Here is a 22,985-nt window from a genome sequence, read left to right on the forward strand (position 1 = left end):
CTTCAATGGAAGAATGGATGAAGGAAGTGTGGAATATATACACATTAGAGTACTACTCAGCGGTAAAAAACGACTTCGCGATTTTTGCATGCAAATGGATGAAAATAGAAAACACTATCCTGAGTGAGGTATCCCAGACCCAAAAAGAGGATCATGGGATGTACTCACTCATAATTCGTTTCTAGCCATAAATAAAGGTCACTGAGTCTATAATTTGTGATCCTAAAGAAGCTAAATAAGAAGGTGAACCCAAAGAAAAACATATAGTCATCCGCCTGGATATGGGAAGTAGACAAGATTGCAGGGCAAAACCTGGGAACTTGCGGGTGAGGTGGCATGGGGCTAAGTGGAAATGGGGTGAAAAACGTGAAAAGGGGAGAGTGGGGGAGCTTTGGGGAATGGGATGATTGGGATAAAGGAAGGGTGGACACGGGAGCAGAGAAATATATATCCTAATTAAGGGAGCCATCTTAGGGTTGGCAAGAGAATTGACTCTAGGGGGTCTCCCAGGTGTCCAGGGAGATGTCCCCAGCTAGTACCTTGAGCAATCGAGGAAAGGGAACCTGAAATGACCCTATCCTATAGCCATACTGATGAATATCTTGCATATCACCTTAGAACCTTCATCTGGCGATGGATCGAGATAGAGACAGAGACCCAAATTGGAGCACTGGACTGAGCTCTTAAGATCCAAATGAGGAGCTTGGAGGGAGAAGATGAGCAAGGAAGTCAGGACCACGAGGGGTGCACCCACCCACTGTGACAGTGGAACTGATCTATTGGGAGCTCACCAAGGACAGTGGGACTGGGACTGAATAAGCATGGGATGAAACCGGACTTTCTGAACGTGGCGGACAATGAAGGCTGATGAGAAGCCAAGGACAATGGCACTAGGTTTCGATCCTAATACATGAACTGGCTTTGTGGGAGCCTAGCCAGTTTGGATGCTCACCTTCCTGGTCCTGGATAGAAGTGGGAGGACCTTGGACTTCCCGCAGGGCAGGGAATCTGGACTGCTCTTCATTCTAGAGAGGGAGGGGGATTGGAGTGGGGGGGAGGGGGAGAAGTGTAGGTGAGTGGGGGGAGGGGGCGTTGTGTGCGAGGAGGGGGAGGGAAATGGGAAACGGGGAGCAGGCGGAATTTTTTTTTTTTTTGCAACAACTAAAAAAAACATAAAATAAACAAAAAAAAAAAAGGAAAAAAAAAAAGGAGAGCAAGGCACCCTGCCCTGTAGGGAGTCCAAGGCCCTCCCCAACCCAGGCTTAGGAAGATTTCATCCAAAGAGAATAGGATCACAAAAAGCAAGTACATGCAATAGAGACAAGTCCCAGTGCCATTATCATTGGCCCCTTCGTCTGCCCCAACTGTCAACCACATTCATAGGGTCCAGTTTGATCCCATGCTCGTTCATTCCCAGTACAGCTGGAGTTGTTGAGCTCCCATTAGCTCAGGTACACTGTCTTAGTGGGTGAACCAACCCCTCATGGTCTTGATTTCCTTGCTCGTAGTCTCCCTCCTTCTGCTCTTCATATGGACCTTGGGAGCTCAGTCCAGTGCTCCGATGTGGGTCTCTGTCTTTGCCCCAATCCACAGGGCAGGCTGCCTTGTGCTCTTTTAGGATTAGAAGGGGTGGAGGGGAGGGTGTTCAGGGGAGCGGGAGAAAAGTGCAAGGAAGAGATGAAGTGGGAATTTTGATTGATGTTATTTTTAAAGTAATAAAAAAATGAATCTTAGAGAAGAGAAAAAAAATCTTGCAACCTTCAGGAAATCAACCTTAATCCACCTCTCACTGTTCAAATGGACTCCAGATAAATATTCCTGTCAACCAACAGCCTAAATTTCCACCCCCGTTGTCTATGCTTGTTGATGGAATGTCTTCCTCCTTCCTCTGGTTATGGAATTACCCTTCCCCAAGTAACAAAACCTTGAGCCTAGAAGTTTCAAATGCACATCTAAGATAAAAATATTCTCCTAAAATCCTTAACTTCACATTCCATCACTCCTATGTATCTGTTTCAGCAGATTTTAAATTAATTAAAGGCTACAAACATCTCAAATGCTGCCTGCTCTTTCCCAGGCACAGATGGTCACACAGAACCTGGGCAGTGAGTGAAACAACTTGCTCTTTCTGACCTTGGTGAGCATTCCAGCTTTCTTGGATTCCCAAAGATATTGATGCCCCAAGATACTAGGAAACAATCTAAAGAGCAAGGTGTCCCCACTCCTACCTGACCAATCACTCCTTCCTATTTACTTACCTTTTATAATAAAAAAGGAATGGATGTTTTTCAACCCATAATCCAGAATCATGTGCTCCCCCATCACTCACAAGAACTACAACCATTGTCAATACCAAAGACCAATATGACATGTCATTACCAAAGTCCAATGGTACACAAAATAACTAAAGGCCAATGGGACCCAAAATAAATATAAGCCAAATTTACAAGATTCTACTATCACCAGTATTGTGTGTTTTCTTTTGTGTGTGCTCCATATCACCCTCTAAAGCATGTGCCATCACAGCCTGCTCTCTCTCCATCTCGCTCTTTCTCTGTCTATGTCTCTCCCTCTTTCTATCCTAGATTTCATTACTTGTTCTGAGGCAGTCATTTTCATACCATTTTCCCCAATAAATATCTTGCTTATGTCTATTGCACGGTGTGATTTTGTGGCATTCATTGACTCTATAATTGATAGGATAACCTTTTGATAAAAATTCCTTATGCATATTGTAATATATTCATATACATATTTGTTGCGGGAGGTCCTTCCGCTCCTCCAGCCAATAGCCGCTGAGATACCAGCCCATTGGGGAGTGGTCTGTCTCTTTAAAAAACGGGCCACTTCCCTCCTCACTCTCTTTTTGCTTCCTGTTCTGTTTCAGGCGAATAGACTCCTTCCTGATTGCGCAGAGGGCTGTTTTCTGGGACGGTGATCTGTAAGTTTTTTCCCCTTTAAATAAATACCATCCTATTAATCATAATTCCAAACTGGTGTGGGATTGTTTGTGATTTACGCCTTCATCACATATTCCTAATAATAAATACACTTGCCACAGTCTTTATACTGGTACATGCATGTATATTTACAGGTAACTTTATATGTTTTTTTTTTTTTTTTTTTTTTTTTCTTTTTTAAATTTATTTATTTATTAAGGATTTCTGCCTCGTCCCCACAACCGCTTCCCATTTCCCTCCCCCTCCCCCCGATCAAGTCCCCCCCCCCTCATCTGCTCGAAGAGCAATCAGGGTTCCCTGACCTGTGGGAAGCCCAAGGACTGCCCACCTCTATCCAGGTCTCGTAAGGTGAGCATTCAAACTGCCTAGGCTCCCACAAAGCCAGTACGTGCAGTAGGATCAAAAACCCACTGCAATTGTTCTTGAATTCTCAGTATTCCTCATTGTCCGCTATGTTCAGCTAGTCCAGATTTATCCCATGCTTTTTCAGACCTAGGCCAGCTGGCCTTGGTGAGATCCCAATAGAACATCCCCATTGTCTTAGTGTGTGGGTGCACCCCTCGTGGTCCTGAGTTCCTTGCTCGTGCTCCGTCTCCTTCTGCTCCTGATTTGGACCTTGAGATTTCTGTCCGGTGCTCCCGTGTGGGTCTCTGTCTCTGTCTCCTTTCATCGCCTGATGAAGGTTAATATTCCTGAGGATGCCTATGTGTTTGTCTTTGGATTCTCCTTATTTAGCTTCTCTAGGAACATGAATTATAAGCTCAATGTCCTTTATTTATGGCTAGAAACCAAATATGAGTGAGTACATCCCATGTTCATCTTTTTGGGTCTGGCTTACCTCACTCAGGATAGTGTTTTCTATTTCCATCCATTTGTATGCAAAATTCAAGAAGTCCTTGTTTTTTACTGCTGAGTAATACTCTAATATGTATATATTCCATACTTTCTTCATCCATTCTTCCGTTGAAGGGCATCTAGGTTGTTTCCAGGTTCTGGCTATTACAAACAATGCTGCCATGAACATAGTTGAGCATATACTTTTGTTGTATGATAGGGCCTCTCTTGGGTATATTCCCAAGAGTGGTATTGCTGGATCCAGGGGTAGGTTGATCCCGAATTTCCTGAGAAACCGAAACACTGCTTTCCAGAGTGGTTGCACAAGTTTGCATTCCCACCAGCAATGGGTGAGTGTACCCCTTTCTCCACAACCTCTCCAGCAAAGGCTATCATTGGTGTTTTTTATTTTAGCCATTCTGACAGGTGTAAGGTGGTATCTTAAAGTTGTCTTGATTTGCATTTCCCTGATCGCTAAGGAAGTTGAGCATGACCTTAAGTATCTTTTGGCCATTTGAAGTTCTTCTGTTGAGAATTCTCTGTTCAGCTCAGTGCCCCATTTTATAATTGGGTTGATTAGCCTTTTACGGTCTAGTTTCTTGAGTTCTTTATATATTTTGGAGATCAAACCTTTGTCAGTTGCAGGGTTGGTGAAGATCTTCTCCCAGTCAGTGGGTTGTCTTTTTGTCTTAGTGACAGTGTCCTTTGCTTTACAGAAGCTTCTCAGCCTCAGGAAGTCCCATTTATTCAATGATGCCCTTAGTGTCTGTGCTGCTGGGGTTATACATAGGAAGTGGTCTCCTGTGCCCATTTGCTGTAGAGTACATCCCACTTTCTCTTCTATCAGGTTCAGTGTGTTCGGACTGATATTGAGGTCTTTAATCCATTTGGATTTGAGTTTTGTGCATGGTGATAGATATGGATCTATTTTCATTCTTCTACAGATTGATATCCAGTTTTGCCAGCACCATTTGTTGAAGATGCTCTCTTTTTTCCATTGTATACTTTTAGCTCCTTTATCGAAGATCAGGTGTTCATAGGTTTGTGGGTTAATGTCAGGGTCTTCTATTCGATTCCATTGGTCGACTTCTCTGTTTTTATGCCAATACCAAGCTGTTTTCAATACTGTAGCTCTGTAATAGAGTTTGAAGTCAGGGATGGTAATGCCTCCAGACAATCCTTTATTGTATAAGATTGTTTTGGCTATCCTGGGTTTTTTGTTTTTCCATATAAAGTTAATTATTGTCTTCTCCAGATCTGTGAAGAATTTTGATGGGATTTTGATGGGGATTGCATTGAATCTATAGATTGCTTTTGGTAGAATTGCCATTTTTACTATGTTGATCCTCCCGATCCAAGAGCAAGGGAGGTCTTTCCATTTTCTGGTGTCTTCTTCAATTTCTTTCTTCAAAGACTTATAGTTCTTGTCAAGTAGATCTTTCACTTCCTTGGTCAGGGTTACCCCAAGGTATTTTATGCTATTTGTGGCTATCGTGAAAGGTGATGCTTCTCTGATTTCCCTCTCTGCTTCCTTATCCTTAGTGTATAGGAAGGCAACTGATTTTTTGGAGTTGATCTTGTATCCTGCCACATTACTAAAGCTGTTTATCAGCTGTAGGAGTTCTTTGGTAGAATTTTTGGGGTCGCTTATGTACACTATCATATCATCTGCAAATAACGAAAGCTTAACTTCTTCCTTTCCAATACGAATCCCTTTGATGTCCTTATGTTGTCTTATTGCTATTGCTAGAACTTCAAGCACTATATTGAAGAGGTATGGAGAGAGTGGACATCCTTGTCGTGTTCCTGATTTTAGTGGGATGGCTTTGAGTTTTTCTCCGTTTAATTTAATGTTAGCTGTTGGCTTGCTGTAAATAGCTTTTATTATATTTAGGTAGGACCCTTGTATCCCTATTCTCTCCAAGACCTTTATCATAAAGGGGTGTTGAATTTTGTCGAATGCTTTTTCAGCATCTAGTGAAATGATCATATGGTTTTTTTCTTTCAGTTTATTTATATGGTGGATTACATTGATAGATTTGCGTATGTTGAACCAGCCCTGCATCTCTGGGATGAAGCCTACTTGATCATAATGGATAATTTTTCTTATGTGTTCTTGGATTCGGTTTGCCAGTATTTTATTGAAAATTTTTGCGTCGATGTTCATGAGTGAGATCGGTCTGTAATTCTCTTTCTTGGTTGGGTCTTTTTGTGGTTTTGGTATCAGGGTAACTGTAGCTTCATAAAAGGAATTTGGCAATGACTCTTCTGATTCTATATTGTGCAATACATTAAGGAGTATAGGTATTAGTTCTTCTTGGAAGTTCTGGTAGAATTCTGCATTGAAACCATCTGGTCCTGGGCTTTTTTTCGAAGGGAGATTTTTGATAACCATTTCTAATTCTTCGCGAGAAACCGGTCTATTTAGATCATTCACCTGGTCTTGGTTTAGCTTTGGTATATGATACTTATTTAAAAAAATGTCCATTTCTTTTGTATTTTCCAGTTTTGTGGCATACAGGCTTTTGTAGTAAGATCTAATGATTCTCTGAATTTCCTCTGTGTCTGTGGTTATGTCCCCCTTTTCATTTCTGATCTTATTTATTTGCGTGTTCTCTCTCTGTCGTTTAATTAGTTTGGATAGGGGTTTGTCGATCTTGTTGATTTTCTCCCAGAACCAGCTTTTTGTTTCATTGATTCTTTGGACTGTTTTCTGTGTTTCTATTTTGTTGATTTCAGCCCTCAGTTTTATTATTTCCAGTCTTCTACTTCTCCTGGGCGCGTCTGCTTCTTTTTTTTCTAGAGCTTTCAGGTGTGTTTTTAAGTCCCCAATGTATGCATTCTCCGTTTTCTTTAAGTGGGCACTTAGTGCTATGAACTTTCCTCTTAGCACTGCTTTCATTGTGTCCCATAGGTTTGAGTATGTTGTCCCTTTATTTTCATTAAATTCAAGGAAGACTTTAATTTCTTTCTTGATTTCTTCCTTGACCCAGGTGTGGTTCAGTAGTTGACTGTTTAGTTTCCATGAGTTTGTCGGTTTTTTGGGGGCAGCGTGGTTGTTGCCTTCTAACTTTAATCCGTGATGATCTGATAAGACACAGGTGGACACTGATATTTTTTTGTATCTGTGGAGGTTTCCTTTGTTACCAAGTATGTGGTCAATTTTTGAGAAGGTTCCATGAGCTGCAGAGAAGAAGGTATATTCTTTCCTATTTGGGTGGAATGTTCTATAGATGTCTGTTAAGTCCGTTTGCTTCATTACCTCCAATAATTCTCTTAATTCTCTATTAGGTTTCTGTCTGATTGACCTGTCCCTTGGAGAGAGAGGTGTGTTGAAGTCTCCTACTACTAGTGTGTGTGGTTTGATGTCTGCCTTGAGTTCTAGTAATATTTCTTTTACATAAGTAGGTGCTTTTATATTGGGGGCGTATATATTCAGGATTGAGACGTCCTCCTGATGAATTGTTCCTGTTATGAGTATAAAGTGACCGTCTCGGTCTCTTCTGATTGATTTTAGTTTGAAGTCAGTTTTGTTAGAAATTAGTATGGCCACACCTGCTTTTTTCTTAGGACCATTTGCTTGAAACACCTTTTCCCAACCCTTTACTCTGAGTAGGTGCCTGTCTTTGTGGTTGAGATGTGTTTCTTGCAAACAGCAGAATGTTGGATCCTGTTTTCGTATCCAATCTTTTAGCCTGTGCCTTTTTATAGGTGAATTGAGCCCATTAATATTAAGTGATATTAATGACCAGTGGTTGTTTACTCCGGTTATTCTTATTGCTTTTGGTAGTCGAGATTGTGTGTCTCCCTTCTTTGAGATGTGCTCGTGAAGGGTCATTAGATGCCTGGGTTATTGTAGGCAGTGTTGGCAGTGTTGGATTCCTTGGGTTGCGATTTTCCTTCTATTACTTTCTGTAGGGCTGGATTTGTGGCTACGTATTGTTTAAATTTGTACTTATCCTGGAATGTCTTGTTTTCTCCGTTGATAGTGAACGATAGCTTGGCTGGGTATAGTAGTTTGGGTTTGCATCCATGGTCTCTTAGCTTCTGCAGAACCTCTATCCAGGACCTTCTGGCTTTCATAGTTTCCATCGAGAAGTCAGGTGTAAGTCTGATCGGTTTTCCTTTATAAGTTACTTGCCCTTTTTCTTTTGCAGCTCTTAATATTCTTTCTTTAACCTGTATATTTTGTGTTTTGATTATTATATGGCGAGGAGATGTTTTTCTTTGATCCAGTCTGTTTGGTGTTCTGTATGCTTCTTGAATATTTAAATGAATATCTTTCTTTAAGTTGGGAAAGTTTTCTTCCATAATTTTGTTGAAAATATTTTCTGGGCCTTTGAGCTGTGACTCTTCTCCTTCTTCTATTCCTATTATTCTTAGGTTTGGTTTTTTTATTGTGTCCCATAGTTCCTGAATGTTTTGTGTTGAGAATTTGTTGGCTTTGCTGTTTTCTTTGATCTGTTCGTTTATTTTCTCTATGGTGTCCTCAGCATCTGAGAGTCTTTCTTCTAGCTCTTGTATTCTATTGATTATGCTTGTTTCTGTAGACTCTGCTCGTTGGCCTAGATTTTCCATATCCAGCTGGTCCTCAGTTTGTATTTTCTTCTTTGCCTTCATTTCAGTTTTCAATTCTTGAACTGTTTCCATTACCTGCTTGATGGTTTTTTCTTGGTTTCCCAGGGTATCATGTACGTATTTACTCATTTCTTCAAACTTTTTGTTATACTTCTCATCCATTTCTATAAGGGCATTTTTTACATGTTGTTTAAGGGACTCTATTATCTTCATAAAGTCGATTTTTTCCACTTCTTCTGTGTTAGGTTGTTCAAATACTTCTGTTGTAAGATCATTGGGTTCTGATGTTTTCATGTTGTTTTTCGGATTATTGGGTGAATTCTTACCTTGGCGCCTGCCCATTTCCTCCTATTGATCCTATCCAATGGGTCCTTTAAAAGCCGGATCAGGTTTCCCTGCTGGCCAAGGGCTCCGCTTACAAAATGCCCTCACTCTCTTTCGTGGTTCCTGCTGCAGGCCAAGAACCCTCTCACCCCTCCGAAGGATCTTCAGGACAGGACCAGGCTCCCCTGTGCCAGTGACCTGGCCAACCAAAAGCCTACCTCTTTGATTCAATTGTAGTAGGGCGAACTGCTCTCCTTATTGCACGCCTGTCCTCGCCGCTTGGGTCTGCAGCTGCGCAGGTCCCCGAAAGCCTCTTCCTGTATGCGGTGTTGCTCCGCCGCGTCTGGCCGCCGCGCCGCTCCGCCGCGTCTGGCCGCCGCGCCGCTCCGCCGCGTCTGGCCGCTGCGCCGCTCCGCCGCGTCTGGCCGCCGCGCCGCTCCGCCGCGTCTGACTTTATATGTTTTTGTAGATGTAATTAAAACGTTTTGTGCCTGTGTTTGTATATAGTTTTGAGCAGGCATCTGAATAAGCCCTAGAATAGTGTTAGAGGTGTGTCAATGTTGTTGTAGGCAATTGTGAGCCTCCATATGTGAGTACTGAAAACCATGTTGCAGCCCCTTTCAAAGCAGTAACCCCCTTTATCTCTTTATTTGTCTCTCTTGTCCAATTTATTATACATTTTCTTAAAATTAAACTACATAAAAGATTGTTGTTTTAAGTATCTGGAAATATTTAGTGTTGTATCTTTTAATAGAAAAACCCAATTGAACAAAGTGTAAGTATCTTGATCCAGTTTTACAGAAACCCTTATTTTAAAACATTTTTATCTGTGTATAGATTGCATAGGTTGCACGAACGTTTGCTTCTGCACTGACACTGATGTGTAGGTAGACGTATGTCTGCATTCACCACTGCTATAGTGGCTAAGAGGAACCAACAAAGTAGCTTTCTTGGAATTTATGGAAAAGCTTATGAGTGATGTCGTTTGCCATGAAACATAACAAAATAACAGCAGATAGAAATTGATATTTAAGTTGTCAACCCTCCAGGAGGATCACCATGGGGGGAAAACATCCTGTGAAGTGACAGAAACACATGATTTTAAAGAGTTTATAGCCTCATGCTTTATAAGACGACTTCTCTAGATAGATAACAAAATGACTGTTCCTTTCTTGGCATCTGTAAGGTGCAGCTCACAAATTAGGGAGCTGACATAGAAAAATGTTCCATCCTTGCTATGTGATGAGTTATTTATATTTATTTCATGTGAGTAATTGGAATAACTCTGTTTTTATCATTTACTTGAGAATTGAAATGTGACATTCAAATGTTGCTCCTGGATTACTTGATAGATTCTGTTGGGTAAATATATCTGTGAAGAACACAGAAGAATTGAAAAGTTCAACATAAGAAAATAAAAAAGTATCCATCAAGAGAATGTATAAGGGTCTTTTCTCCTCAAACACTCAGGTAGAAAGTCTTAGTTGATTTCTTTCATACGCTGGGCAGTTTAGGAGTTTTCTCTTTCTAGGGTGTAATTGTTATATCTCATTTAATAACCTCCAGTGCTGCGGGGAGAGAATATAGCCACTAACATAATAAAAATGATGCTTCCTCTGACTGTTATTCTTGCTGAAGAGAAGATGAAAAGCAATATGGAATTGAAATACATGCCCAGGATTAAACACGAAGAAACAAATCAAAAACATATTTAAAATGTTTGCATTTTGTTTACGAGCAAAGCATGAAATGACTGTATTCTCCCTGTATATTCTACCTCTTTTTCTACAGCTTGCTGCCGCTCCTATTCACTGTTTATCTCTTTATAATGCAAGTGCTTCCGTTGAAAATGCAAGGGGATTTCCAGCTAAAGAGCTTTCTCACCGCATCCTTTTCAATAATTTCTTTTGCATATGTGAGTTCCAGGGAAGAATATAGGCCTATGTGTGTACATGATAACAGACTGCTTGTACAATAGTGAGTAGTTGCCTCTTTGTGTGTTGTGTGTGTGTGTATGTGTGTGTGTGTGTGTGCACCTGCATGATCATGTGGAGGTATGAGTTCAGTCTTTGGTGTTGTTACAGGGTATCCCTATGAGACTCAAGGCTTGGCAATTATACAGGATGAGTTGTTTCTATCCAGGGATGCTTTTGACTCAGTCTCCCACTGTGGTATAAATAGTAATCATCACCAGGTCTGACCTTTAGGTTTTGTTTTGAATATAAACATATGACAAGAACATTGCTGTCTGAGTCATCTCAACAGTATTCCTATTTTACATTCTGAAAATTTCTTGTTATATAGTCCAGCAGGACCTTTGGGAACTCCTTTTTCTTTCATCTCTTATTAAAACTGATGGAAAGTCTGTTGAAATCAGAAATACAAATTTAATATGTTGTTGTCAATGACATACAGGAAATACAAACATTATATAGTTGGACCCTATACACTTTATGTGGAAGCCATGTTAATTATCGGTTTAGCTACATGTGAATACAAGGGATAGTAAGAGTGCTACAGAGAGTATGAAATGGCAAATATCTTTGACGATTACTTCAGAGACTGTAAAATGGAGACCAGATGATGACCGTGAGAAATTAGAGAGCGGAAGCTGTGAGAATGTGGAAAGACACCGTATGCCTTCCGGGAAAGTGTTAAATACAAGGTTTGAGGGTGATTTCAGAGAAGAACACAGCAGGAACCAGGCATCTGATCTTCATTAGACAGGAATGAAGCAGAGCTGTAAAGGGGGAGGTGATACAGAAATTACATTGACTTGTGGGGTATCATTGATGTCTTTTGGGGGAACCAGAGATTTCAGCTTGAAGTTCTGTAAAATGGTGGTCAGGAACAGAAACAGCTCCATGCGGGCCAGACCTTCTCCTAAACACACTCGTTTTCCTGTAGGGAAAAAAAAAAGTCAAAAAAGGTAAGTGTGCCTTGTATTTGAGTGAGTGTGGGATGCAGTATGTTTGGAACTAGCATAAGAGACTAATGTAAGTGCTGAGTTATTGGACGGTTGGTTAGCTGTAGGGGTGGGTTAGAGGACAATTGCTTAAGCAAATAAATAAAGATGGCGTGTCAGGAGCTGTGTAATCCAGTCTCAGATCAGCATATATAAGCAAGTCCTATGGGTCTCTGCAAGGGAATTCCAGTGGAGATGGTATGTCACTTGTCAGGAAAGAGTGGATCTGGGCACATAGAAGGACAGTGACAGATTTGCTAGGCTGGTGTGCACTCTTCTCTCTCATTATATTGATGAATCTTTTGGTGATTTTTACTTTCACTTTGGCCGCCACACATGCGACAGCTCTAATTTTCCCTGCAAACTCCATTCTTCCTCAAATGCTTTCCCTAAGATTCCTCAGGGGTTAGTACTTCTCAATTTTCTTATTTGGAAATATTAACTGCAATGCCTTATTGTGGAAACTTTCTTGATTCAGTAGAGGGAGTAAAAATGAACTAGACAGGCTTTCTTAATTGTTTTCAGGGAAAGGTAGACAGCAATACAACATGAAGAAAAGAACTCAGAATGGTAGTTCCAGGAAATAATGGGTTCACGTGAGGAAACAACACCTGGAACATTAACCATACCTTACAGTACTGGGAAGGAGATTGCGGTAATCAATACATAAAAAGGGGAATTACACAGTACCAACTGATGAGAATAAGTTCCCTAGATACCAAGCATTAATGGTAGGATATAGTATACTACAATAGGACAAAATCTAATGCAAAGTCTTTAATGGATAATTCAATTTTTACCACACACAGGAGCAATTTGTTGGTGGAAGAAGAAAGATACAGTGGAATGGGACAAGAGTGTTGACAAAGTTTGTCTTTTATAGAAAGAATGAGAGGAATAGCACCATCTTGAAGGCCAGGCAAATATAGAAAAGTCTTTCCTACAGTCCCAAAAGAACTCCTGAAGTTTAAATATTTTTGTCCTTAGAGCAATGTACCCATGTCTAAATCTTTAACTTTTATACTGTGAGTAGCTGCCAGCTTACATATGTGCTGCAAGAACAGTATGTGCTTGGCTAGATAGTTAATTAAACTCGCAAAAGTGCAAGACTCTATGCCTACACTGAGGTTATATAAGGGATGAGAAAATGTGTTTGTGTGTGTAGGGGCTAAAAGTAGTTTTCATGATGACTATGATGTACTTCTTAGAAGTCAGTAATAGAAACCAATAATAAAACTATTCATGGAATCCTAGTAGAACAAGCTCTGATAATGTATAAATAAAGATGGCTCATGTTATTTAGTGCTAATTGTGTGTAATCATTATCTAGTCATTAAGTGGCTCTGAACTTGAGGCAGGATGATGGCACTGAGTACATGTTTTTCCCAAATAACATACGATCTTAAGAAGTATATTGTTGAAGACAGCTTATCCAGAAAGAAAAACAAACCAGAGGAATGAATGAGCTATATAATTATATAGCAACATAAATCAAATTAGCGTAGCAGATATTTTCTGACCATTTCACATAATCATTGATTATTTACCTTATTCTGAGCTTCTGACCATTTCACATAATCATTGATTATTTACCTTATTCTGAGCAGTTCATGAACCTTTCTCTAAAACTGAATACATACATGGACACAAAGCATTTCTCAACAGATGCAAGAAATTTTAAAGAAGACCTTGCAAGCTATCTGATTGCCATGCACTAAAGATAAATACCACCACCTAAAGAAACTCTTGAAAGTTTAAAAACTCATGGAAACTGAATAAATCTCTACTGAATGAAAACTAAGACCTACGATGAAGTCCCTCCTAAGAAGTTAGGTCATAGACCTCATTGTCCAACAAAACAAAACAAGGGAGAAAAAGAAAGGGTGGTAAAGAGAAAGAGATACAGAGAGAACACACATTAACTAAATGGCACACCTGAAATCTCTAGAAGAAAAGGAAAAAATAATATCCAGGAGGTGAAGCTGGAAAGAAATAATCAAACGAAGGCTGAAATGAGTAAATATAAACAAAACAACAAGACAATGCAAAGAATCAATGAATGTTAGAGTTGATCTCTTGGTAAAAACAATACACTTGATAAACTTTTAACAAATATATTAAATATACTAAAAGGTGAAGAGAAACAATCTAATTTAATAAAAGTAGATTTGAAAATGGCATAAGCAAAAACCACTAAGGAAAGTCTGATGACAATAAGGGCACAGTGCAAAAATATGTATCCAACTAAACTGGGAAACCTAATAGACAGATATAAACTTTTGATATATACATATTACAAGAGTTTAATCTGGTGTTAGATAAGAGATTTAAATAAACTTATGAATCATAGTGGAAAAGAAGTAGTAATTAAAAGTTTTCAATCCAAACAAGCCCAGGGTCAGATAGACTCTGTGAAGCAATTTATCAGTTTCAAAGAACAGTGATTAAAATTTTCTCCAAATTATTCTGCAAAATAGAAACAAAAGGAACATTGTCTATTTATTTTTATGAGGTCACAATTACTCTGATATGGAAACCACATGAAGACCTAACTGAAAAAGAGAATTCCAGGCTGATAGGTGTGCTGAGGCCTTTTACTCAGCACTCGGTAGGCAAAGGCAGCAGTATTTCTATACATTCAAGACCAGCCTGGTCTTGAGAGCAAGTTCCAGGACAACCAGTGCCTTTACACAGAGAAACCCTGTCTCAAAAACAAACAAAACAAAACAAGGAGGAGAGAGGGTGACAGAGAGAAAGTATTACAGAATTATTTTTCAATTTGCCTCATGACCATACAGTTAAAATTCTCAATAAAGTCCTTGCAAACCAAATACAGGACCACTTTCAAAAGATTATGTACAATGTTAAAATAGGCTTCATTTCAGAGATGAAGGAATGGTTGAATATACATATATAAAAAATTTGATTCACCATATAAAGAAAGTAAAAGATAGTGACACAATTATCTTATCATTAGTAAAGGTTTTTTCCCAAACAGCACATTCCTTCCTCTGAAAGGTCCTGAAATAGACAAGGGATATTAGGAACTGAGGTCAACATAATAAGAGTGACTTAGCATTAACCCATAGACAAAGTCAACCTAAACAAAAAAATCTCAAAGTATTTCTACTAAAATCAGGAACACGATAGGAATGTCCACTTTCTCCATGTTTTTTAAAAATAATATTTGAAGTATCAGTTAAAGTTATAAGGCAACTAAAAAAAATAAAGGGAAGGTAAATAGGAAAGGAAGAACTAAAAATAGTCTTTACTTGTTGATGATATGATTATTTAAACCCTAAAATCTACACAGGACTATCAATAGCTGAAACGCTCTTTCAGCAAAGTGACAGATTATAAAATTAACGCAGAAAAATTAGCAGGTTTTCTATGTTCAATTGAGAATTGTTCTTAGAAGGAAACTAAAGAAAAAATCCTTTCACAATATTCTTAAACAATGAGAACAAGAGCAACAAAAATAAAAAAAAACTAACCAAACTAAAAAATATACAAGCAAGCAAGCAAGCAAGCAAGCAAGCAAGCAAGCAAGCAAACAAACACATTTTAGAGTATTTCTAACAAAATAAGTGAAATATTTAAGATAAAAACTTCAAGACATTGAAGAAACAGACAAAGATATCAGATGATGGGAGTTCTCCTGTGCTCATGTGTTGGGACCAGTGAGACCCCAGATCCTGAATTTCTTGTAATCCCCTGATCTGAATGCCTACAGCTGTTCAGAGCAAGAGACCTTCAGGAGTTCCTGATGGCAGGAGAGTGTTTTCTGGTAGGTTTGGCTGGGACGTAGCTATCTCTATATAATCTGCCCCTGAACACAATAAAGGGGGCATTCTTGGGGAATTCAAGGATGACCCGTGTCTCTGTCTCTCTGTCTGTGTGTGTCTGTGTATTTTAACCTCCAGCTCCCTTGCCCGAAGCTCGCGAACAGAATAATAGCGCACAGAGCGCAGAAACGGGGGCGCGGTGCGGGGTACTCATGGATCAGCAGGATTAATATAGTGAAATTGAGCACCATATCACATCAATCTACAGATTCAATCCCATTTCCATAAAAATTCCAAGACAAGTGTTTATGAAAATTGAGAGGAGAATTTTCAGCTTTACAAAGAAATACAAAAGAGCCAGGATAACTAAAAGTATCTTGAATGATAAAAGAATGACTACAGGCATCACTGATTTCAAATTATTCTACGAAGCTATAACAATAAAAATCAGTATGATATTGGCTCAAAAAGAAAGAGGTTGAAGGAATCATGTTATGAGTTTATTGTCAAAAATACTTGATCCATGAAGAAACATCCATGTCAAGCTATATATCAGAACATACTAGTAGGTGTGAAGATGCAATATTTGTGACAAGCACCCTGCTTGGTGGAGTAGAGGGGCCCCAAAGATTCCAATAGAGTCTCCTGCCACAACTACAAGGATTCTATGACCTCGAAGTTTCTTACACCTAGACCTAGGATTATATATATATATATATATATATGTATATATATACATATATATATAATATGTGTGTGTGTACATAAAACTCTATTTTCTTTCAAACAATTAAACATGTTAGAATGTGTGCGTGAATGAATATGTCAAAGTTACTTGTTTAGGAAGTTCAGAGGATGGCTCCTGGTCTCCTGGAGCAGGGAAGCCAGGTGGTTGTGAGTTTCCCAGGATTAGTGCTGGGCATTTGGCTCAGGTTTATGGCAAAGGAAGCAAATTCTTTTAATTGCTGATTCATTTACCCAGCCCTTTATCACCTTTGCAAAAATGGATAACATTATCCAAAATTCCAGCCAGGACTGGGAATATGCTCAAAAAATCCCCACTCTAATGAAGAGATATGGACAGATAGAGGCTACTCAAGAGTAGATCCAGTTTTCAATCATGAATTTGGCTACCTTTAGGTTATTGCTGCTTTAGAGTATGTTGCTAAACTTAAGCACACTAGAAGGACATAGTACACTCGGTGCTTTAAGAATGTGTTGAATGGCTGGGGCAGACTGAGAAGCCACTAGCAGCAGCACCAGGATTTATCCCTACTGCATGTACTGGCTTTTGGGATCCTATTCTATTAGGATGTATATCTTGCTCAGGCTAAATATAGTAAGGAGGGCCTTGGACCTTCCACAAGGCAATGTGCCTTGCCCTCTCTGAGGATTGGTTTTGAGTGGGGTGAGAGGTTTTGTGGGGGGAATGAGCAGGGGGGGGAGAGTGGAAACTTGGATCGGTATTTTTTATATTTTAAAAATCTATTAAATTAAAATAAAGAAAAAGAAAAGGGGTGGAAACTGGAAGAGGAATAAAAGTGCTGTATACTAGTTGTATACTAAAGAAAGAACATGTACGAAGTTGTAAGAAAGAATAGTGCAGGGTGAGAATTAAAGGCACTTGATGATTGGGTTGAAATATAGGTGTGGTTTTGATGAGAAGTCATTGTATACATATATAAAACTCAAACAATAAGAATGAGAATGTAAAATTATTTTAATTTTTGGTTTTATCTTTCATTTATGTCCTTTTTGTCAGATAGAAAGTCATAAATTACAATGTTGATTCATATTTGTGTTTTATATTTAAAGTATTAGAGAGAAAAATTGTGCCTATTTCTCCCTAGCAACTGTCTTGGTCAAGGGTGGGTGATTCTCTCTAAACACAAGTCCAAGCACATCAACCTCTTTTTCATCTGCTTCCCTGAGTGGGCTTCATCCCATCTGAGCTTTTCTGTAGTTTTTGGAATGTGTTTCTACATAGCTGAGCCTAGAGGTGTGAAACAACCAAAATAAAAGTAAAATTATGGCAGTCTTTATTTTATGGTGATTGTTCAAAGGCTAGGTTACATTTATTCTCTATGATGATTGTCTTTTGTATCCATGAGATGTTCATATAAAGGAAGACTGCAAATTGTATAACGACTAGCATTCTTTACTTTATTGAAGTGTGTGAAGTAAGTGTAACCTCCAAATTTGATTCCAGCAGGGAAGAGGTATCAACGACAGTGCATAGGTTCTAATCATGCACAAAATACAATTCTGAGTCCCTTAGGTGTCACCTGTAAAATTTCCCACAGCTCCTCATGTCACCAAAGTCATGAAAATGAGGTTATATTACCTGTTGAGAAAGGCATAAAGTAGTCACTTTTCTTAAAGTTTCCTTTTGCATCCAAAAAATGACCAGGATCAAATGTCTCTGGATTGGGGAATTCGTTGCTGTCATGCAAAACTGATGATAGTGATGTTACTATGGCTGTTCCCTGCAAACAACTCACAAGAAGACACCAAGTTACAAAGATATCATGTCTCCATAAAGTAGGTACAAAGAAGATCAGGGATATTTCAAAGGACAGAACATGCAGGGAACAGAGAGGAGACTGAGACAAACCACAGTGCTATGGCTAATGTGCCTCTACTGAATTTGAAGTCAGCACTTAGGTTTTGGTACTAATCCTTCTGAGTCTGTCCCTGCACACTTGGACACGGGTGTTTCAACACCTGCTGCTCTAGTTTATCAGTTGCTTTATATGAATCATTGCTTTATATGAACTCATTGTAAACACATATATGCATCAGAGGATGGGAAATAAATCCAAACATAAATCAAAAGCCCTCTACCTTAGTGAAATTCTTAAGAATCTTGTGGTGTGCTGTGACAGTGGAACTGATCTATTGGGAGCTCCCCAAGGCCAGCAGGACTGGGACTGAATAAGCATGGGATGAAACCGGACTTTCTGAACGTGGCAGACAATGAAGGCTGATGAGAAGCCAAGGACAATGGCACTAGGTTTCGATCCTAATACATGAACTGGCTTTGTGGGAGCCTTGCCTGTTGGGATGCTCACCTTCCTCGTCCTGGAAAGAAGTGGGAGGACCGTGGATCTCCTGCAGGAAGGGAATCTGGATTGCTCTTCATTCTAGAGAGAGAAGGGGGAATGGAGTGGGGGGAGGGGAGAGGGATAAGGGAGGAGGAGGGAAGGATGTGTTGAGGAGGGGGAGGGAAATGGGAAAGGGGGAGGAGGCGGAAATTTTATTTTTGCAACATCTAAAAAAAAAAAGAATCCTGTGGTGTGGATCATGTAGAGATATTCCTTCCAAGGTAAAGGATAATATAATGCACTTGCCTAACCCTTCCCACCAACACAAAAGTAATACAGTATTTATTTAATTTTTTGGATTCTGGAAACAGCACATTCTTTATTTCTGACTCCTATACCGGGTGTCTTCAAAAGCTACTATCTTCATATGTGGTCTGGTACAGGAGAATGCTCTTCAACAGGTAAAAGTTCCTATACAGGTGACTCCACCACTTGGACCATATGGTACTAGAGGTCTCAGTAGAAGGTAGGAATACACTTTGAAGCCTTTGGCAAGCCCCTATAAGAGAATCACAGAAGAAGACTTTGGGTTTTGGGAACAAGTCTCTACACTTGTCTGTAGAGAGCTATCCTTTCTTTGAAAGGTAGCTCTTGGTCGCTATTGGGCTTTTTTTAAGCTGAACTTTTGACAAGGGGATACCATGTTACTCTGCAACCTGAGCTGCCCAACATGTGCTAGGTATTATTTAAATCACCATGTCAAAAAGTAGGATATTCACAGCAACCATATGTATCAAAAGGAAGTTGTATATGTATGATGCAGTCATACAACAAGCAAGTTACATGAAGTTGTCCAAATGTCTATTGTCTCTACTCCAATTGCAATGACATCTGCTGCAGGCTTTGAACACATAGCCTCATGGGGGTTTTCCTATGTTTAGGTGACTGAGGAAGAGAAGACTATGGCTAGATTAACTACACGTCCTGCACGTTATGCAGTTACAACCCAGATGTGGGCAGGTGCTGTATTCCAACCCCTTTCTGGTACAACCATGAAAGATATTGTCAAGGAAAATTCTTCAGAATTTCAAGAATATTGGACTTTACACATGCTTATACATTCTGTTTGAAAAAGAATTGGCCAGATGTGGGATTGTTCACTGATTCCTGATTTGTTGGATGGTCAGGGTCTTGAGCAGAGCACGATTATAAAATTGTTGAGAAAGATTTCTGTGGGTAGTTATCTTCAAATTGGTGAGGTATATGAAAATAATTTTTCCCCATGTAAAAACTCATCAGCTTGGAACTTTGGCTGAGGAAGCACTTAATAACACAGTAGATAAAAGGACACACTCTGTGGGTTGTCAGCCTTTTCCCTTAACCTTTCCTTACCCTGACAAATGGGCCCATAAAAAAGTAACCATGGATGTTGAGATGGGATTTGTGAATGGCTTAGATAAAACCAACGTCCACTCACCAAGGTTGGCCTGTCAACACCTATAGCTAAGTGCCAAATGTTCACACAGCAGACAAATACCAGAGTCCCAGATATGGCCCTATACCTGGGCTGACCAGCCAGTGACTTTGTAGCAGATGTATAATGATGTACCTCTTCCTTCGTGGAAAAGACAATGTGTTAACTATATACAAGTGGATACATATTTTGGTTATGTTATGGAGATTCCTCTCCTGCACATACCTCCACTAAAATCACCATCTTTGGACTTAGAGAATAGCTTATCCACTTCCATATTATTCTGTACAGTATTGCTTCTCACTAGTGAACTCATGTGGCAGCTAGAGAAGAGTGATTGCAAGCCCATATCATGGTGTGTACTTTCTAATCGTTTCCTTACATCCTGGAGCATCTGGCCTAATAAAAATTGTTTCCTTTCCGTTCGCATTAACTTCTTCTGGACTAGAAGTTTTACATATAGTTGTGAGAGCAATACTGTCAGAAGACATAATAAACATTTCATTGAACTGTTTGCACTGGCCACTTTTAGGTTTTTGGTGCCCTTGAACTAAAAGGCTTAGAAATAAATAACATTCTTTGGAGGGGTGATTGATATAGATTACAATGGGGAAATTGAATTGCTGCACCACAGTGGAGATAGGAAGATATGTCTCGAGTGAAGGAAATCACTTCAAGCATCCCTTGCTTATAGCAAATCCTGTGATTAAGATTAATAGAAAACTACAACTGCCTAAGCCTGGCAGGATGATGTAGGCCTGTGAGGAATGAAGGTGTGGGTCTCTTAGCCAGGCAAAGAACCAAGGATATCTGTGGTGCTTTTTAAGTTTGGAGCAAAACCAAAATGCATAGGAGATGAATTTGGTTATAACCATCAGATACGGCCACATGAACAGTTATAGAAGTGAGAATTATAGTTGATATGAGTGTTTTTCTAAGAATAGTTGATTCAGATCTTTGTGTTTTCTTTCAATTTATTCATTATATTATATAACAATACATAACTAAAGAACTATCCTGATGGGGGAGCATTTTGGGGTTAGGGAGAAACTGGTATCAGATAAACCTCCAGAAATGCACAAGGATAGACCAAAATAACACTCCTAGGAATAGGAGAGGGCATACCTGAACTCACAATCTACTGTAATCAGATTAGTGACTACAATAATTGTCACCAGAGACACTCTATCCAGAAACTGATGAAAACAGTTACAAGACACACCTAAGCACAGAGTTGAGCTTTGGGGATCTTCCTGAAGAAAGAGAGGATGGATTGTAATAGTCCAGGGGTATCATGGTGGGGGAACTCACAAAGAGATTTGAGCTAGTGGGAGCTAGTGGACTCTGGATCAACTGATAGGGAACCTCCACGGCATGAACCTAGGCCCTCTGCATCTGTGTAACAGTTGTGTAGACTGGTTTCTATGTAAGGCTCCTAGCAGTGAGATAAGTCATGTCCCTGATGTTTAGCTGACTTTTGGAAGCATGGGCACTATGGAGGATTACCTACCCCAAACTTGATGCAAGTAGAGGAGCTAGGTCCTGCCTCATCCTGATGGGCCATGTTTTCTTCCAGCCTGTGGTTTCTGCCCCTTTCTAAAGGGAGAAAGGGGAGGAGTGGAAGGGAATCAAGTAGATGGAAAGCTGGGGAAGAATAGGAGAAGAGGAGGGAAGGGAAAACTGTGTTTGGTATGCTAAATAAGTGAAAAAATGTTATTTGAATAAAATAAGAGAATATCCACGGTTGTCAAATTTCAGTTTGAGATATTACATAAATGTCTGTCAAGGGGCATTGCCACCTTTTCTAAATTTATATTTTCAGTTGTACATGGAACAGTTATATTATGTTATGTATAATTATGACCCACTTAAAGATAATGCATATGTGATATTATGTGATGTCATATTATATTTAGGCACTATTATGACTTGGATGTTGTTTTAATTTGTAAATTTTTCATGATATAAAGATTTATAATTGTGTTTAAAGTTGATAAGAGGTGGATTTGTGGTGGCTAATCTTGTTCGTCAATTTTACTAAATATAGAATTAACTTAAATTCAAAAATGGAGGTCGCACAGGTGTGAAAATTTTGTTTAATTTGAAGAAGGAAGATCTATTTCTAATCCATATCATGAAGTAAGAAGTAACACACATTTATCTGAGCCACAAATTCTTCTGCCAAACTCTATTCTGACATGAAAGACGAAAACTTGTGCTCTGTGCCTAACATTGACAGAGAGTCAATTCCTTTAATGTCATTAGGACCTACTTCTTCATGATTCAGCATTTTTGAAGACAGGGAATTCAAATAGCCTTCTGATATAGTAAGCACTGCATTCTTGGACTATCCTTCCACAAGCAGCCTCTGTTGGATGACATGGACTGAGACTCATCTATCTTTCATATAAATCTCCTTTTTCTCTATTTTAATTTTATTCTTTTTTATTGAGCTCTTCACTTTTCTCTACTTCCTCCCTTCCTCTCCCCTCCCATTCAACCCTCCCCCATTTCCCCATCTCCCATTTTACTCAGGAGATCTTGTCTTTTTTCTACTTCCCATGAATATTAGATATATATGTCTCTCTAAGTGTCCTGATTGTTGTCTAGGTTATCTGGGATTGTGATTTGTTGGCTGGTTTTCTTTGCTTTTTGTTTAGAAACTACTTATGAGTAAGTACATGTGATAATTGTCTTTCTTGGTCTGGATTACCTAACTCAAAATAATGTTTACTAGCTTCATTAATTTGCCTGCAAAATTACAAGATGACATTATTTTTTTCTGCTGTGTAGTACAACATTGTGTAAATGTACTACATTTTCCTTATCCATTCTTCAGTTGAAGGGTGTTTAGGTTGTTTTCAAATTCTGGCTGTGACAAACAAGGGTGCTATTAACATAGTTTAACATATATCCTTGTGGCATGATTGAACATCTTTTGGATATATACCCCAAAGTGGTATTACTGGCTCTTGAGGAAGGTTGTTCCCTAATTTTCTGAGAAATTGCCACACTGACATC

General features: G+C 39.3%; 1 protein-coding gene across 1 annotated transcript; it reads right to left on the reverse strand.

The window, feature by feature from the left end:
• Window positions 1-11,415: 11,415 nt before the first annotated feature.
• On the reverse strand, window positions 11,416-20,207 carry LOC121454103 (cytochrome P450 2C26-like). Its single transcript, XM_041661308.1, has 3 exons — window positions 20,190-20,207; window positions 17,791-17,932; window positions 11,416-11,597 (listed from the first exon to the last, which is right to left on the reverse strand). The coding sequence occupies exons 1-3, from the start codon at window positions 20,205-20,207 to the stop codon at window positions 11,416-11,418; spliced, it is 342 nt and encodes a 113-aa protein (XP_041517242.1).
• Window positions 20,208-22,985: the final 2,778 nt, after the last annotated feature.

The sequence above is a fragment of the Microtus oregoni genome, unplaced genomic scaffold (genome assembly GCF_018167655.1).
Source record: "Microtus oregoni isolate MIOR12 unplaced genomic scaffold, Mior012 000012F_ref0000307, whole genome shotgun sequence".
Classification (NCBI taxonomy): Eukaryota; Metazoa; Chordata; class Mammalia; order Rodentia; family Cricetidae; genus Microtus; species Microtus oregoni.